The 18,747-nt window shown below is 55.3% G+C and overlaps 4 protein-coding genes across 4 annotated transcripts; 1 reads left to right on the top strand and 3 right to left on the bottom strand.

Moving 5' to 3' along the window:
* Nucleotides 1-1,318: 1,318 nt before the first annotated feature.
* KVR01_013062 (uncharacterized protein) lies at nt 1,319-4,811 on the bottom strand. Its single transcript, XM_044791616.1, has one exon. It carries the CDS (start codon nt 3,429-3,431, stop codon nt 1,791-1,793), a length of 1,641 nt encoding a protein of 546 aa, XP_044637938.1. The 5' UTR covers nt 3,432-4,811; the 3' UTR covers nt 1,319-1,790.
* A 9,998-nt stretch (nt 4,812-14,809) lies between these two features.
* KVR01_013037 (uncharacterized protein) lies at nt 14,810-16,023 on the bottom strand. The gene is made up of 2 exons (XM_044787217.1): nt 15,310-16,023; nt 14,810-15,182 (listed from the first exon to the last, which is right to left on the bottom strand). The coding sequence occupies exons 1-2, from the start codon at nt 15,552-15,554 to the stop codon at nt 14,987-14,989; spliced, it is 441 nt and encodes a 146-aa protein (XP_044637913.1). The 5' UTR covers nt 15,555-16,023; the 3' UTR covers nt 14,810-14,986.
* A 135-nt stretch (nt 16,024-16,158) lies between these two features.
* Nucleotides 16,159-18,527, top strand: KVR01_013098 (uncharacterized protein). The gene is made up of 2 exons (XM_044785371.1): nt 16,159-16,673; nt 16,796-18,527. Exons 1-2 carry the CDS (start codon nt 16,308-16,310, stop codon nt 17,495-17,497), a joined length of 1,068 nt encoding a protein of 355 aa, XP_044637974.1. The 5' UTR covers nt 16,159-16,307; the 3' UTR covers nt 17,498-18,527.
* On the bottom strand, nt 17,753-18,424 carry KVR01_013064 (uncharacterized protein; the record flags this gene model as incomplete). The annotated part of the gene is made up of 2 exons (XM_044783394.1): nt 17,753-18,074; nt 18,114-18,424. 2 exons carry the CDS (start codon nt 18,422-18,424, stop codon nt 17,753-17,755), a joined length of 633 nt encoding a protein of 210 aa, XP_044637940.1.
* Nucleotides 18,528-18,747: the final 220 nt, after the last annotated feature.

The following is an 18,747-nucleotide window of genomic DNA, read 5'->3' as shown; positions in this document are numbered from 1 at the left end:
CAGCATGTCAGAATCTGGCCAAGCCCCGATCGATTACTGCCAAGTACCGACAGGACAACAGGCGAATACACAACGTCGTGCCAAGCTGTGCAACAACAAAACAAAAGCTTGGTTTAACACCCTCTTCAAGCGCTTTAGCGCCGGCAACCTGGGTGCCAAAAATATTACATACGTAACCTGTCCGAAGGTAGCAGGCGCTTACATACAAGTTTCTTGATCTCCACTTGGAGTGGACTGAAAATTGCTCATGTGCAGTCAGACACCTGGGCACCCAGGCACGTGCTAGGCAGCGTCTGTTGTGGACCGATCATCAGGCTCCCGAGTAACTCTGAGGTCTTTCAGTGAAGAGGGATCAAGTCGTTCGTTTGCACATCTGCGCAATGGACATGGTTCCTCTCGGGTATCTGTCAGCCGTAGCCGAGGGGCATTCTTTTCTCGAGCCGACCAGAATGCGGGAATTCTTTAAACGAGTCTCACATAAATACAGGACACTGTTCCGGACGGCTGCAGTAGCACGCTCACACGAAGTAGAACATGGAACGCATTGAGTTTATCAGACACTCTTTCTCTGCGAATCCGATATTCATCACCTCGGAATTTCCGCGTTGGTTCAAGTCAGTGGTGCCAAGGGTGTCAGGCCAGGGTATTGAATTTGCAATGTCAAGGTCAGGACCGGCGTCGTCTTCCTACAACGACCTGCCTCCACATAAGCTCGTGCTTCTTTCGAGCTTTCTGCGGTTCTACTTGAGCACAATGAGCCATGGGTGCCAAATAAATGGCCTCGGCGGCCTTGTTGATTCCCCACGGCCTCTTTCCGCTCAGTGTTCCTTTCCCACATTTATTTCAGGCCGCACAAATTCAGGCTTGTATTCTCTCTGCACTGTCATTGGCATTTGTTTTTTAAACACTGGGTGTTGAGCGTTTACCACTGTATGAAGGCGCCATGTATGTCCTCGGACGTATACGGAATAGAAGCGAAACCACACACTAGTAGGCGAGATGTCCACGCCCGTTGATTACAGGTAGGCCATTCCGTGCCTACCACACAGTACAGGCTGATTATCCTCAAAGTCTCGAAAGCAATTATCTAAGCCTCATTCATCGGTATCAAGTCCGCCACCTGGGCATGGGGATTCTTGCCTAGGCGTTCACAGTATTTAATATTTCACCACGTAATTAACAATCACAACAACCATGTCAAGATTCCCAGCACTCGAGACGCCATCTAATAGCACAGGCAACACAGCCACCACCAGTCTTGACACACACACCTTCACATCAAGCACAACACAAGGGCCAAAGGCGTAGTAGGTAGTAATTATGCACCATCATCAAGCACCAATTTTGCATTCCACAGTCTCAAATCTCCATGCGAGTGAGAGATCCAAGATACCTAAGTGGGTTACCAACCAAAAGTAGGATGGTACAAGAGATAAATACTAAAAACATTAACTGAATCTGCTGCTGCATTCTAAAAAGCCATGTTGAATGTGCATCGTGCACATAGGGGTATCAGCCCAATCCCAGTCCCGTTGAACGACAACCAAAAAAAAAATAAAAAAAATAACAAGAAACTCCTGTATCCAATGGACCAGTGTCAGAATTTTTGGAGAGATGAATTCCCGGATTTCCCCTCGTCACAATGCTGTGCCATGCCATTCGGCGCTCATGGACTCATCAGGTGAAAAATCAAAAAATACAACGCTATGCCCTCACTCCAAGTGCCCGGTTAAATGGAGAAGGAAAAGAAGAAAAAAAGTGTGGAGGTTCGAAGGAAAAAGAGATCACATTCATGGATGTGCCTCGGCGCTGTTCCTCCTGCTGCTCCCGGCACTGTGGGTGGCACTCCCGCTCGGCCCAGCACCCAGGGCGCCCGCCAGGGGCCGGTGGCCGTCGAGGGTCTCAAAGACCTCCTCGATATCCGGTGGTGGGGCGGGGAAGTTGGGCTCGTCCGAGTAGGCGGGCGGGCTGGGCGGGACGTCCTGGTAGATCGGGGGCGCCTCGTTGTCCCAGGAGATGCCTATTCCCCCGCGCTCGGTGAGGACGGTGCCAAAGTGCATGCGCAGGATGCGGCCGACGCCGGTCTGGGTGACCATGCTGGGCTTGCCGACGGGGGCGCACTCCTGGGAGACGACCATCTCGAGCATGAGCTGGTGGCCGACCTCGGTGCCGTCGCGGGCCTTGAGGTCGCAGCTGTACTTGGCGTGCTTGCTGAGGGAGTAGTCGAGCTCGAGCTCGACGCTCGAGTCGGTGGCGCCGGCGTAGTTTGACTTCCAGCCGGAGAAGAGGGTCTTCTCGCCGATGGTGCGGGTCTCGGTGCGGGCGATGCCCCTCTTGCGGGCCTGCTCCTGCTGCTCCTCGGTGGCGGCGTCGTGCCTGGGCATGTGCTTCTCGCAGGCGGGGGCGACAGTCTTCATGGTCTCCTCGAGGCGCCAGGTGAGCTTCTTAAGCTTCCAGTACTCGATGGTGTTGGTTGCCGAGTTGAGCCTGGCGATGCCGTCGAGGCGCATGGACAGGGTGTTTGTGCCGATGGGGTGGATGACCTGCTGGTAGTGCACGCTGGCCTTGACGTTGGTGGGAGGGAAGACGCGGACGGAGTGGTGTGGGAGCTCGGGCGGAGGGAGCGAGCGCTTGACGTCGAAGAGCTTCTCGAGCTTGATGGGGTGCTGGTTGGGCGCGGATGGGATGGCCTCGGCCTTGAACTCGTAGGAGATGCTGGTGACGGGGTTGTCCATGGTGGCGGGGAGGTGGCCGTCCAGCAGCACGGAGAAGGGGAACTGGTGAGGGCCCTGCTTGAGAGGCGTGGCGTGTGGCAGGAAGACCCATTCCTTGAGGAGGGTGTGCTGGTTGGCACAGTCGCCGCAGTGGACGGTGAAGGGCTTCTTCTGGGTGACGTGGATGTGCAGGGTGGCCTTGAAGGTCTCGATGTCGTAGGACTCGTCCTTGATGTCGAGGAACAGCTGGCCCGAGACGAGGGCGCCCGAGCTGGTCTCGGCGTCGCCATGGAAGATGATGGGGGGCGACTCGATGTTCCAGGACAGGCTGGCGTGGGGGTTTGTGTGGACGTCCTTGCTGGAGCGGCCGAGGTGCAGGGCGTGCAGGCCCGGGAAGGACAGGCGGTGGTGGTCCTTGTCCTTGGCGTGGTCGTGGTGAGCCTCCTTCCTCCACAGGCCCGGTGTCTCTGCCGGCCTCCTCGAGACTGGGGGTGCTGGGGTGTGCTCTCGTGAGCTGGGCATGTCTTCGTCTATTGATGATGCGTAAGGCGACACGACGGCCCTCTCCCGGCTCCTGGGCTCGCGGTCCGAGAGCCCGCTGTTTGTCCTGTGCGGGGACTTTGTCCTGCTCCTGATGGTGTTCTTCTTGATGGCTGTGACCTGGTGTTCAAGGGTGGTGGTGGAGTTGCGGAAGAAGTTTGCTACGCGGTGTGGCATCTTTTCTGCAGGTGGTGGTGGTTGGGAAACCACGGCCGGGTCGATGTTCCTTCCCCCCTGCCCGGTCGGTCTGGCGCGTATAAGTGGGTTGCCCGATATGGCAGTCGCTGTTAGCCGTTTGTGTGTGCTGCAAAACTCGTGCACTGCTTGACTCGTTCCTTGCAGTGCCTGCCTTGGTTGTTGTTGTTGTTGGTAGTAGGTGTTAATTAATCCTGGGTGACGAGATCAGGAAGAAAAAGAATTGGTTGATTGACAGCTTGGCTGGCTGTTTATTTTTATTCTCCTGACGCCCCCAAAAACAAGGCCGGCCCCAAAACGGACGGTGGTGCTCGCGCCTCGGTGGTCGGTGAGCCCAGTTCCACTGCCGGATCTGGCGATGGTGTAGGGATGATTCGATGTGCGGGTGGTCGGCTGACTTGGCTGACTGACGCCCCTTGTGCTGGTCCGCTGCTGGCCGATGGTCGGATCCCCGTGCTGAATCGGGCGTGGTTTTGGATGGTCCAAGTCCCAGGCACAGGCAGGACAGACGCTTGCAGTTCGGCTTCCCCCACTGCCGTTTGCTTTGACGTTTCGAAAGAAAAAAAAAAGAGAAGAAGCAAAGAAGGCGAGACAGAAAAGGTATGTGCACACAGACACAATACTCTTCCTCCTTGAAGACGACGATGGGTGAGTGATTCAGTCGCAATGGGTTTCTGTCTGTGAGACTATGGTTCTCTCTCCTGGGCCCAGCTTGGGTGTGGCGTGATGTTGCCCAACTCGTGCGTATAAGTCGTACTGTTTTCCGCTGCTGGTTATTCCCGTGACTGGGGAAGTGGAGGGCGTGCTGTATGTATGGTGGTAGGCAGATAGGGCACAAGGTGTGTGTGGTAGGGTAGGTAGGTGATAGTGATAAGTGACAGGACAATATAGTATAAACCCAGAACAGACAAGTCTTGGTAGGACTCTGTCGTCAGTCAGAGGTGCAGGCTCTGATGTCTTATTGAAAAGTAGAAAATCCCACAGACCAAGATGCAAAATTTCAAAGGGGATCAGAGCACGGCATCAAACATGATATAATCATCGTGCCCACCACACTAGAAGCGAGCCTCGTGCCAACGATGGTCCTTATGAGAAGACAGGTTCGTCCCGGGGCGGTTTCCATCAAGTAATGAATGACACATTGCTTCAGGGGGGTTCCTGGGCCAGGCGCTGGAAGTCCCCTGTCGGCCCCTGTTCTTTTACCCGTCACAGCGCCTCGCCAGCAGAGACCTAGGTACCTGGGCAGCAGCAGGGCACGGCAGGGCACCTGTGGCCGACACGGCACCTTGGGCGCATCAGCCCACCGCCAGCTTGATTGAGCCTTGGGATGACTCCTCCCGTTGCGCGGCCAAGGTACTTAAGTACCTACTGTGTCCTGCCCTGCCCCACGGTCCAGGTACGAGTCTCAGAGGTATCACCAAGCGCACAAATCGGCGATCTTGTACATGGCCATTCGGGATTTGCTTGTACAGTACGTACCTACATGATTGAACCCGCCCACTTGGATACTTGGTCTTCACCACTGCACTGCACTGCGACCCGTACACGCCAGCTCACGAGGGTTCTCAAACGATGGTCTGTCTGCCAGCATGCCACATCATGTCTTGTTGACGAGGACGCAGGGTCCGAGGTGCAGACCGGACCAGATCAAACATGGCCACGAGCAAGTATTGGCTGGTCTGGCTGGTCTGTGTTGAAGGACATCTCGCACATAACCGTTCAGGGGCGAAGGCCGAGATATATTCTAGGCCTGCCTACTGTGCTTGGGTTGGACAAAGAGTGAGTGAATTATGGTGAATTAGAGGAGTGAGACTTGTGGACTTTATGGTTGTTTTGGGAAGTGACGATGGCCTCATGGCCTCAGGGGAGAGGACCTTCATTTCGGGCTCCCTTCGCCCTGGCCGTTGGGTGCGCTGGATGCGCTGGTGTGCTCGGGCGTTTCTGGTCTCTGGTTTCCAATGTCGTTAGGACGTTCCACAATTAGTTGACGGAATCACCGTGACCATGTATCAATTGCTTGTATATATTGTGAACAGACACCCTGAGCGCGGATATAAGATTGACTGCATGCTCTGGCATCACTGAAGCCATCACGACATTGTCATCATCAATGAGGGATTTGAGTGATCACCTGGCAGGAACGAGTGCAGGGGTATTGGCTGTGTACATTGCATGCACACTACGGGAGGGAGCTTATTAGTGTGAGTAGTAAGTACATCGTCAGGTATCGTCAGGGTGACTGCCTCCGCGAGGAAGAGGACCCTCTTCCCATGGGCCCATGTTTTTTTTTTCTCTTCTTTTTTTTTCCCTCTCCGTCTGGGTCCAGCCGCCAGACTTAGATTCCCCATTTCCAGTTGTGAAAACCCACCTGGGCAGTTCCCGATCCAGCCCTGCGAGGTTGGTGCACGAGGTACCACAGTACGGCGTACATACATGAAGTGGAGGTGCCAGCAGGCAGGAGGTAGGAGGTAGAGGTAGGAACCAGGAGGCATGCACTCACTCACGTCACCTACTGCCAGTGCAGCACAGCAGTAGCTTCCAGCAACCACTGCCCCACCACGGAAGTACTGCCCAGACACAGTCTGACAGGCTGACAGGGCGATCACCAGCTGGGAAGAAGGTTCGACAAGGTGACAAGGTCAGGCACTCGGTGGCAGGGCGCAGAGCCTCCTCGTCTTGTCAATGTGTCAATGTCGGGGGGGGGGGGCCTGAAATGGCCCAACCAAACCCCTCAGCCCCTCCTGCCCCTCCATCCGTTTTTGGGGTAGCTACCAGAATCTGGTCGACGGTGGTTGCGCCTTCCCTCCCCCTCGACGTCAATCGCCGCATGAGTGAGATCAGAGCGAGATCGGTTTCTAATCTTGGCAACAAAACACACAAGACCGCATTACAGTGGACATTGGTACTTGCAGCGTCACCGTCAGCCGCCCGTCATCATTCAATTTCCAAACGTCCTCCCTCGTTCGAGATGTCGCCTTTCATTCATTCATTCCCCTCGCACCAGACTGACTGTGACTGCCCGACTTTCTGACTTACTTCCAGATGGCTCCTCTTTGAAAAGCCTGGACGAGTCGGCATTATGGAGCCATGTACTGGTACCTGCCATGGGAAGTGGGCTGGGCGTGTGCGCCATGCACACGAGGTACCTCGTACAGGGTTGGAACAGAGTTGGCTCCCCCTGAGTCATCCAGCCGTGGCCTGCTCCGTACTTTGGGGGCCCGACTCCGTCACGGATTTGAGTTTTCACGCCATTCTGCAGCCGGCTTCCATCACGGCTTATATGGGCTACCACCAAACCCCCATCCAGTCGAACCCACCCACGATCCATCGGCACTGCATTGGCAAGCCTCTCTGCCCCAGGACGTGCTCCTTTTCGGCTGAGAGCGGTCCTTTTTGTCCACGACTCCTGGACTCCTGGACTCCTGGACTCCAGGCCGTTGCTTGCTGGACCCAACTTGGACCAACTTGGAAATCCCTGCACAGAAATTTTCCCTTCTTTTTTGCCTTCCCTGCCTTCCTTGCCTGCTCCTCAGCTCCTCAGCTCCTCCTGCCAGGGCCCTGGGCCAGAGCACGCGCCAGAGCCACCAACAGAGCTCGCAATTTCTGCCCGGACTTGCGAACTACCGTCGCTTGATTCCGTCACATGGTGCAGGGCCAGCTGCTCTATTGGTTGTCACGGCGCAGAAAATCCCTTGTTGTTTCCTCCATGGCCCCGGCCCCGGCCCCCTGGAAGCTTTTCCCGGAAACACTACTTGCGGTACACGGCACAGTCAGTCAGCTGGCGCATTTTTACCGAGTACTTGTCGCTAGGCCTTGTACTACTGACGAATCCAGCCAGAACCAGCAGAGTTTTCTCAGTTCGCCATCCCACTCGCTCCATCCAGCATGGTTCTTTTAACGAAAACGTCACTGGGTCCAAATCCTATCTGATCGGACCGTACCAACCTGCCAATGAACCTCAGACCTGGCTCCAAAGGCTTTGTTTGACCGCGCCTTGCGAGCCCTTGGCAGGCTTTTCGTCATTCACATGCACCCTCCGCCGGAAAGTCTGCTCCAGTCAATGCCATTACTTGATGCTAATGCTGTCACGTCGCCGGCGGCGAGAACCTGACTCCAGTCTGCGTCCCGGGCGGCGAGATGCTTGGGACAGCCCTTGACATCGCAGTATAAGCCAGTGGCTTACACCACTGGGGAGCCCAAAACGAGGGGCAGTCTACTCCATGGCTGCTGTGGTATCAAGTACTCCGTAGATCTGGCCATCTCCGCGGAGCCGCACTTGTTGTGAGACCGTTGTCACCTCGCTGGGCGAGCGCCAGCCTTAGCACATCACCGGACCACGTAGTCCGGACGCCAGGAACAACTCCCGACGTCGCCCTTATTACCATTCCAAGCTTCGCAGCCGAAGCAGGCCCCCTCGGGGCATCTTCGTGCAGAAGCAAATCCAAAATCCGGGGAAACCTAGACCTCCACCCCATTCTCCGCATTCAGCAAGCAAGAGGACGTCATGCCGCAGTCACGTTCAACATGCAGTGGCAGTAGGCGCTTCTCGACCGGCCATTCCCATCGCCTTGTCAGGCACCACCGGTCTTTCGTGTGGTCATGAACGTTGTTCAACCTTCCGAGGAGAAGCAAACATCATCAGATGTGTTTCGATTTTAAGCTATAGCTTGCAGGCGCCCATATATGAGGTGATGCGCTCCCGCTGCCCTGCCTGCATTGATTTTACATAATAGCCGTCGCCCGCCCGCCGAATAAGACATCTTCCACCATGGCACGTTTCACACCACTGTCATGGCCCAGGCCAGCCACGAGTTCCAGCCCTCCAGGGCTGCTGCAGTGTACCTCTCAAGCTTTCTTTGCCTGTCTTTCGAGTCCCTTGCCGGCCGGCCAGCCGCCCCGTCCCCTCGCCGCCACCACTTGGAGACAGCACGATTCTGACTTGCGAGCAATGTTCCGTTCAGCTGGGCTCGAGTAAGACCTCGTGGCAACCCTTGGCAGTTTGAGCATGGCATCTTCAAGGGATTCGCTCGTTCACCAGCATCCAGCCAGCCAGCCAGCCAGCCCGGCCAGCTCAGTCGAACCCTGCACATCAGGAGTACCTGTTATGGTGTCGCGCTACTGAACATCGGAGTCCTTACTTGATGACTTACTTGATGATTATTTCATAAGTCGTCACTGAAACTCATATAGTTCTTCACGGCATCACTGTCGGCCTATTTTGTCTGGTCCAAGTGGATACCAGTGTGCTTTTCTTTGAGAGGCGTATGAACTTGAGGCCTTGAAACAGAATTTTTGCTGTGTTTTTTTCATATGCCATGGATCTATTACGTACGTTCCCGCGTGCAGATGCCGGAAACAGCATCGTGGGGCCCACGGCTTGGGAACCTCCCAGAAATCCAGAACGGCGGGAGCTCCCATGTTTCGATCCGATTCACCGATCGTCAGGTACGAGACCATTCCGCCGTCGCATAATTGCGCGAGCACAGGCCAGCCTGCCAGCCCAGGTGTCAAGCCCCCCGGGAAAGGGCCTGATTGCGGCGCAGCCCTCACAGCAGTGTGCACCCGGCTTCCGATGACAGCCGCAGCCGGGTTGCGGGAGGAAAAGGAACGACGGATGATTTTTCGGAGCCGGCCGAAGGAGGCTCCCCATCGCACAACCACAGTCTGTACTGCTCATGTCAAATACCCCGTGATGTCAATCAGCTGAGCCGTCATGGTCCCAAAATCAAGGCCAAGGCCGCCCCCTTTTCCCCGTGGTCCTGCCCCGGACGACAAGAAACCTGCGAAATGCGGAGAGGGCGGATCGATGGGGACTGCGAGGCCGGCCCATGGGGTACCACCGCAAAGCAGCACCACCAGACAGCACAGGAATCAGGTGACTATCTGTCGTTCACAAGCTGCCTTACCGCCTGAATCGCCCGCAACCATGCACCGCCCTCGAGGTCAGGCGCGTGGCCCAAAAACAACACACTTGCAAGTTGCAACACATGCCTCACTTACACCCCATAATAAAAGCCCACACACACAACAACAGTGAATGGTGAAAAATGGCCTGCTGTGACGTTACTATGAAGTGGGCGTGTCGTGTGGGTACCCGGACTACCACACGTTCTTCCGCTTTTTCTTTTCCAAGGCAGCCAGCCAGGCGCCCAAGGCCATTTTTTGACATGTTCTCGAACGCGCGCAATGTGGGCGCCCCACAAGGCATTGCTCCCTACGGGGCATTCTTCCTGCCTTCTAGTGTCTAGCTCCTTGCGAGTAACCTTCTCCTTTTGGAGATGGCTGGCGAGGATAGGATTTAATACCTGCGATCAAGGTTACCCAACTAACGGACAGTTGCCGTGATGCCATCCATGACTGTCCTTGTGCGCTGCAGTCGGGCCGGTGCTCTTGGGCGTGCGTTCTTCTTGACTACTAAATTGTCATGAGCGGGCGGGAAAAGCCTGGCAAATACCCACCTTTCTTTGTGCAAGTGGGCCTCTGGATGGAGAGCTAGAGTGACAGGCGGCTCTGCGGCGCTCCCCAGGCCAGGGGTGAACCGGTCCGGTCGAGGCCTGGCGGCTACAGTCGGGAGGCTTCTGGTCTTTTTTGCTGGGTTTCTTACCTACCTACTTGGCATTGAATCCTTTCTTGTTTGGGGGCGGCCTCATGGACCGGAAATTCCTGTCGTGACTTGCTACGCAGTGTCTGAGTAGGGGATTTGATGCGGAGGATGCCATGCGGTGCGGACTAGCTTGTATAGTGGTGATGTTGTCAGCTGAGGAGTCTGCATGTCCATTCGGGACTTTATTTAGGCGCTCTTTGCTGTGGCATCCAAGCGCACACTGGATATATATTTTCGCGACGAGTGCAACTATTAGGAGACACTGATGCCACAATTGCGGGAAGGACATCCGGGCAAGGCGGACGGACATCTGGATCCTGAGTCAGCGCGCAACCGCGCACATGCCTGGCCTCTGGCGACGTCCACGACATCTGTTCATTTAAGAGAAGGACCTACGCAACAGATCATGTCCGTGGCCGGTTAAACTTTCGTGCTGACTAGCTTCCGTTCACGCGGTACACTGAGGGCGTGCCGATCGATCGGTCGACGAACGAACGAACGGCATCCGGGATGGTTTTCTGTCGGCGGCCCCCGGGCCTCGCTCAACCCTCGGCGCTCGGCGCTCGGTGCACCACTCCTCTGTCGAACTCTCTGTCGACCTTGATCAGTCGCCGTGATATCGCGCGAGGCAGGCAAGGCCTGCTGGTGGTTCTTCCACGTTCCTGGCCCTGCATTTTTGACCTTTTGGCTACTTAGCTAAGTAGAGGCACTGTGGCTGCTCCAACCTGTGTGATTCTGCAGTGGATGGTCGAGAGCGAGAGAGGGAGCTTGTGTTGCCTCTGCAAGTAAGTTCGCATAAATGGACTGTTGGTCTGGTGAATGAGAGTCGGAGTCTATGAGGAATGCCCCGAGTAAATACCGGTGCTTATTCTGGCTCCCGCGGCGCTGTGCTTGAGTTCAAAAACTCCCTTGTGGCAATTGGAGGTCTCGAGATGGTCTGCTCGGCTGGTCCGGGTGCTGTCTGTATATGGGTCATCTCTAGCTGTACGTATCATGCCGATCGTTGTGATGGTATCGGTCGTCTAGCTTCGTCTTGGGATCTCTCTGGCATTCCTGAGGGATCGGGTGTAACGATTAGAGCTCTATCCTGCTCTTCCAATTCGTTGGACGAGAATGGTGTCCTGAGATGTAAAAAATAATGTCTTCAAGTGTTTACGCATGTAGGATGTGTCACTTTCATGGATCTCATTATTCGTTTCTCTGCACACAATGACATGCATAACACTATGGCAAACAACACGACTGGGGGTTGTCTCTTGAAGAGCTTCACCACCACAGAGGTTCAGTGCAGGTGATTGAGATTGCCGTTACTTCACTAAGCTAGGGTATAGATTTGAGGTTACAATTGCATTTACCATTCGCACTAAATGAGCTCGAAATACCGGCGGCGCGGAATTGTCCTATTTCAATGTGACGGACGTTCATTTGCAATGTTTTGTTAGCGAACTGAGCATTCGTTTGGAGCCGATACCATTATTCAACGGATTTACGTCAAGGACTTTGACCTGATGGCAGTTTCTAATATGTGTTGGCACATCTGTTCGTGGAAACTTCAGATGCTCAGAAAGTGCGGTGTGGTTACGTAGACCTACCTAGTTGTTCGGTTCCGTTACCCATTTGAAGAACTCAGACCATTCAAGTCGTCTGGTTTCGTCTCTATTCTGTACCTAGTTATACCTCCGAAGCCATATACGCGATTCAAGTTGTTTTCGATGTTCCTGTACCTAGCTTTTGCTCTAGTGATGGTCGAGTCGATGAAGAGATATGGAGACAAACAAGGTATCACTGGGAACTAGAGTCCTTGTCTGGCAGCCATGTATGGAAGTATTCGATTTATGAATGCCTCAAGGAGTTCTTCGATGATTCTATAAGCTATTTCTCCAAGGAGCGGCACTTTAATGCATTCAGCGGTTTATAGTGTAGGAAAAGTCATCAAAAGAAGTCGCCCCATTCAGTCCGAGGTCGTACTGTGTGATGAAAGTGATCGTGTCAAGACCCTTGAACTGGTCCCCCAAATCCACATATCTCATATTTCCCACCAATTGGATGAGAATGGGCTGGAACCGGATCGTCTTTCTCACCTTCTCCTGGAAAGCGTATTCGCCGATGATGGTCAAGTTACACCCGACTGGCAGCGTCAGGACGTATTGCTTGAGACCAGTCTGGCATCCCCACCTGCACGATCAGACGTCAGCCATCACAGCCGATAAAAAAGAAAGTCTGTTTCGCTTGAATATGGGAACCTGGAAGTCAATTTATATGCATACGGGGTTCATGATGAATCCGTGGCCTGGTGAAGCCCTTTACACAGGACAACGAAGATGGGGGATCAAAACTTCCCAAACACAGTTCAAATTTTGTGTGGGAGCTGCTCACCAGAAGGATTTCAAGTCTACAGTTGGTCTCTGAGAAATGACGCGGCTCTCGACGGTGAGCTTGCGTGCGATGTAGGGCGTATTTGTGTCTAGTGACCCAAGCGTATCGTATCCTGCACCGTTGATGCCACTGTTGGGAAGCAGACTACCAATGTATAGAAAGCCCAATATTCCCGGCTGGATGGTATCTTTGGGTGGGAACAATGGTGGTCAGCCGAGTTCATCTCAACACTAATTACATGGTACCTCGGACGAGACCTACAGAATCCCTGCCACCGGAGGCCGTTGTATGAGCCAATTTCTGGCGCATTCACCACGTCGGAAAATATGTCGACAGGGACTTTGTCTTCGAATGTGGCCAGATAGGGAGTGGCCGCTCGAGATTCGAGCTCAGACCCCGTGATGGGGTTGGCAAGTGCCGAACAAGTCAGACAGGCCAATAGGCCTGCAATCCTCACCAGCATTGTGAGTATCTTTAAAGTATAGGTGTGGGTAGCAAACTTTAGGAAGCTGAAGTGGGTGAGGTGTGAGGTATCATATGGCACTACAGAGTGTTTATTCGTCGACCGGCTCTCACTGGCAAACTGGTCCAACGCCCTTTATAGCTTCTTGATCCATAATTTAGAAGTCTGTGAGGACCGCTTACGTCAAATTGATCTATGCTAGCCTATGCGGTCTCGAATCTTGCATCCATCTTGTCAGGCCTGACCTCTGCTCGTGCTCTAAAATTTAGCGAAGGGCCAGTCCGCAGCTCACGGTCTAGCAAATCATCCACACAAAGAAACGTGTGGGGGGCCTGATCAATTTTATCTAACCGAATGTTCTGGGCATGACCTGATTCCTTTGTGAGACATATCCACTGATCAGCCGCAAGGCATAGGGTGCGAAGATCATCATGCCATACATATGTGCTAGGCCCAAATGGCCATTGACACATGCATTGGCAGCTGAATTTGTCTGCAATTGGCACTCTTTTGTCAACTCGCAAGACTGAACTCGCTTCGGCCCGCAATCGACCTAACAAAGCACCAAAAAAGTCGCTCCAAGGTTTGCAAAGAGCAACCAAAATGAACCCCCACACTCCGTTACCGGACAACATCCATACCTGTTGTAATTCATATCCTGTGGTTTGACACATGATTTCCATTAAAGCCAATTACTCGCGCTGCGAGATCAAAGAGGCTGCCAGGGTATTACGGGTTCTGCCGCAGCTAGGGGTGGCTAACGCAAAATTGCGCATGTCATCGCTTACTTAAGTACTTAGTTGAATGACAATATTCGTGACTTGTATTGATCGGGGGCCCGAGCCACGTCTTACGCGTCCTTCCCAAATCGATGTGCCATTTATTTGAGGGGAAGCAAGACTATTATGGCAGCTCGTAAGACACGTGAGTGGGAGGCCGCAAGTCTGTTGATCACTGAGTTGGGAATCCTGGGACGTTGATACCACGGTGACAACGCCAAACTCTGGAGCCCGTGGAAGAATTTATCCTTCAATTCCCATTTTGGCGTGCTCGTGACGAACGTCGCTGACGTTTCCTCGCTTATGTACTCGTGCCCATCATCCGACCCGAGAAAAGGCGAGCCATGTTGGGTCATATCATCCGAGCCTCGAGAACGCAACCCCTTTTGGAGCCCATCTTTTGACCCTCGCTAATTGCGACCCATCTGGCCGTGTCTTCCGCTTGAGAATGAACCACACACTTAGCCCCGCCACGATTACAGCCAGGGGCACTTCTAGGCCGACACCGCATCTGATCTTGGCACCGGAATCATCGTCTCGTCTTCGTCTTGGTTGGAGTCCAAAGCGGCAGCCGTTCCAGTGGCCGTTGAAGCAGAGAAACTTGTAGAAGGCTCATGTGGTGTGACTGAGGACGGAGTGATTGAGATTGAGGTTGTGGGTGTCGTCGAAAGGGCCGCTGTGGAGGGTTGCTGAGACCACGTATGAAATTTCAATTCGGCTGCAGCCAATTTATATATATGCTTTTGTGCAACTGTTCATTTACTTGTCACCTTCTGGGCTGTTAGACTACCTACTAGTAGTCCACGACACCGTATGTTTTTTAAGCGCTTGGTCTTGAGCATTTACCGCCGTACGAAGGCGCCATGTATGTCCTCGGACGTATGTGGAATAGGATCGAAACCAGTAGTAGTGCACACCCTCGAACCTCTCTATACAGGAAGTTACTAGCTTTCTTTATGACTGGTTTGGCTTCCATTCCGTACATATGTATACCATACGGTACGTCCGAAGACATGCACGGCGCCTTCATACCATGTTAAAAAAATATTGTAGGTGATAATGTACCTAGGTAGAGATTTGCAGAGGACTCGCAGGTCTTTGTGTGATATGTACTCGGACAGTGTTAGATGCTGGGATCTAGGGAAAAGCACCATGTGCTTTCAATGTTCTTAAATTGTCATCCAAGTCTCGAGCTGGAAAAATTGCAGATACAGAAACATTGAGATGGAATGAAATCAATAAATATCGAGTAGCTCCGTATACGGATTCCCACATTGAAGACACGATGTCCTTCCCAACCCTTTTGAGACCAGTCTCAATAGGTCGCGTGATCCTCAGGATGCGCGGTATCCTTTGACCGCACCGGAATCTTCAAGACGGCATAGTCAAACCTCCTATCGACGTACTTCAAAAGCCCCGGGTCCATATTATTGGTGTTGATGCCCATCTTGTACTCTTCCCCGTCAGTACTACCAGGGGGAGGAGGCTGCTCCAGCGGCCACCAGTAGCATCTGCACATGCACGGGATTGATCAATCGATGAGCTTCTTCAAACCCCCCCCCCCCAAAAAAAAAAAAGAAATCTCGTGAAGGGAGGGAGGGAGGGAGGGGTGAATGACCAAGGAAGGGCCTGACTGACACGCATCCACAAGAATCACAAAAGTTAAAGGAGATCCCCCGGTCCCCCCAGACGTACTGCCTCGCCACGGCGCCGGGCCTGGTCTCGATCCTCACCTCGTCCGGGCGGTAGTAGGCCCACGCGGCGCCGTAGCGCCTGCATATGGTGCACTGGCAGGCGTTGGTGTACCCGGGCAGCCGGGGCGCCGTGACCGTGATGGCGCCGCAGTGGCAGGTGGAGCGGATCGGGGTGTCTTCGGCTGCCATCTTTTTATCTCCTAGTTATGTGTCGGCTCGCATGCATGAGGTCTGGCCCGACCTATCGGCGCGATGCTGACATCGAAACTGCCAGTGTCAGACTTCGGACATGTCACCCTCGGCGGGACGGCCAGGGATGACTAATCTGGATCAACACCGTTTCAGGCGTCTATCTAGACTAGACAAGTCGCATTTGCGATCCTGACGGTCTCGGCGTTAGTACCAAGGCAGGGAGGGGGAGGCAGAGGCACCTAGTCACAACCTCTCCCTCCAACACATGCTGACATTTGTGGATGTCGACCACCTGAGGCCTGCCTTCCAAGGATGGCTTTTCACATGATTTATGCAGGTTAAGATCCAGGTCAAGGAAGGAAGAATTGTGAACAGCGGGTGTGAACGGCTAGCTGTGGGCAGATCTCTCCCCACGTCGGGGAAAAGGAGGATAGACTAGATGGTGTCTGTCGGCTATTGCCCAACCCCCCCCCCTGTCGTCATAGAACGTCAAGATTCTGGAACCGGGGGTGCACGCTGTAACATCTTGCTCCATCCGCGGGTGGGGAATAGCCTCAGGATTTATAAGAAGGAACTCCTTACATAAGGATAACATAGAAGATCGGCTCTATAACGTCACGTCTTATTGAGCGTTGCTAATATAAACTCTGGACGGGACCGTCATCGACACAACGTGCATCATCATCATCATCATCAGCCCAGAGCCATCTATCTATTCTAGTTGTAAGGAAAGGACCCCATATCGACCGCATGAGCAGTCCACCGCCACCACAACGCTTCGAACCCGTAGTAATCCCGACCATCACCCGGTACACACACATCTACAGCCCCGCAGGCACCGCCATGAGCAGCACGAAGGAGGTCGGCATCTTCCCCGCCGCGGGCGGCCTGGGCGGCAGCACCTACAGGCACCTGCTGCGGCTGGTGCCCGGCGACCGCGTGACGCTCATCAGCCGGCACCCGGACAAGGTCGAGGCCGGGTACCGCGACGCCGGGGTGAGGGCGCGCAGGGCGTCGTACGAGTCGCCGCCGCAGGAGCTGGAGCTCGCCTTCAGCGGGCTGGACGTGCTGTTCCTCGTGTCGTACCCCAGCCACGTCCACGATTACAGGGTGAAGGTGAGTTTTCTACAGACTTTGATTTTTTTCTTTGGGGGGGGGGAGAGATGGTGTCGTCTCCCTCTGCCTGTGAACAGAGCCAGCCCGTGCTGACGCAGGGGGGGGGGGTGTTTCCCGCAAAGGTGCAACTCCCAGCCATAGACGCCGCCAAGCGGGCGGGCGTCAAGCACATCTTCTACAGCAGCCTGGGCTTCGGCAGCGACGCGGCGGGCGGGGCGCTCAAGGCGGAGTCCAAGGCGGTCGTGATGCAGGCGCACCTCGACAGCGAGGCGCACCTGGCCCGGCTCGCGGGGGAGGACCCGGGGTTCACGTACACGTCGATCCGGGAGGGCCTGTACTCGGAGTCGTACCCGATCTACACGGCGTTCCTGGACCCGAGGGCCGCGGCGGACGGGGCCGAGGTGCTGATCCCGCACGACGGGTCGGGCCCCGGCGTGAGCTGGGTCCGGCGGGACGAGCTCGGCGAGGCGAGCGCGCGGCTGGTCGCGCGGTACTGCGGGGTCGGCGGGCAGTTCCCGCAGCGGCTTGTCAACGGCAAGGTGCTGCTCTCCGGGCCGAGGGAGGTCAGCCTCGCGGAGACGGTGGGGATCCTGGGGAGGGCCGTGGGCAAGACGTTCAGGATCCGGGAGGTCGGGGTCGACGAGTATGTGAGGCTGCCGCAGGTGCTGCGGGTGTTTGGGTCCGAGGACAAGTGCAGGAGCTGGGCGACCGCGTGGGAGGGCATCAAGGACGGCGAGGCCGCGCTAGTGACGGGGGACCTGGAGGAGATACTCGGGCGGAAGCCGCAGGGGTACGAGGAGACCATCAAGGACTTGTTGGCATGACTGACGTGGACAAGTAGCGTCTTGTTTGGATTTTCCGGTTGGTTGATTATCAGAGCACGCCAGTTGGGTTTCGGGATGGGTGCCACATGCGAATTCATACAGGTTGGGTGCCTCCAATACAGCCTTTTCAGAGTCCACATCGATCCTCGGACGAGTCTATCCGGCGTGTTGTCCTTATTCCCTGGCCTCGTGCGTGGACTGCAGAGCGGACCCGGTAGCTATGAGCAGGCATATTGCTGAGACGACCGTGCCTGCTCAGCTAATAGTATAGCCGCCCTGCCAGAAGAAGGCGCCCGACGCGGCAAGACTGGCCACGGCCAGGGCGAGGCGGAGCTCGATGACGGACCAGACCCAGAGGCAGCCGAGGGGAGGGGCCTGCTTGAGGACGGCGATGTAGCCGAACTTGTTTGTGATGTGGATCAGGTAGCAGCCGGCGGCGGTGCCCATGGCCAGGAATATGGCCTGCCTGGCATGGTCCTGGAGGCGCAGGGGCAGGCCGGGCACGACCGTGGTGGCTGCGGCGTGGGGGTGGAGGGCGTAGACGAGAGCGGTAAAGGCCATCAGAGCCTGCAGGGCCCTCTGTGCGATCTTGAACCACTCCATGTCCATGGCATACTGCTGCTGCACCAGCACGTCGAGGGTCAGGTGCAGCATCGCCAGCGAGACCGAGTAGAGCAGCGTCTCGAGGAGGCGCTCTGCACCGGGGGACAGGCCCTCGTCGTCGTCGTCGTTGTCGTAGTCGTCGTCGTCGTCATCGTCGACAGCCTCGCCGTTCTGGCGCTTGTTCTGGCGCTCCTTGGCGGCGGCCTGCTTGAAGAGGTTCCTCTCGTCGGCAATGTCGAGCAGCGTCTTTTCCGTCGGGCCGGACCGGTCAGGCTGTTTGAGCTTGATGTTCTTGGCTCGTTTTTCCTTGCGCTCGCGGACCATTGTCGCTGGTGTTGCTGGCCTCGTAGCCAATGTCGAGGGGTGAAGGTCAAGGAGGTCGGGTGGGAGGGACACGAGGGTGTCGCGTGGCTGTCGTGCGACTTTGAAATCAATCAATGGCGAGGCTGGCCTTCCAGAAGCTCAAACCCCTGTCAGCCTGGAGCTTGGACCATTTTATTGGACCCGTACCTGGAGCTTACCGCGACAGGGCTGGCGACCCTGCGTCATCTGGGCAAGCGCCAGGGTATGTATCCTCGGCACGGTACAATCCCACGCGTGTCTTGTGGCTTCCCTGGCCTCGCCGAGGGAGCAGCAGCAGCAACAAC

The sequence above is a fragment of the Diaporthe batatas genome (assembly GCF_019321695.1).
Source record: "Diaporthe batatas strain CRI 302-4 chromosome Unknown Contig00023, whole genome shotgun sequence".
Classification (NCBI taxonomy): Eukaryota; Fungi; Ascomycota; class Sordariomycetes; order Diaporthales; family Diaporthaceae; genus Diaporthe; species Diaporthe batatas.
This window is presented reverse-complemented; position numbering and strand designations above follow the sequence as displayed.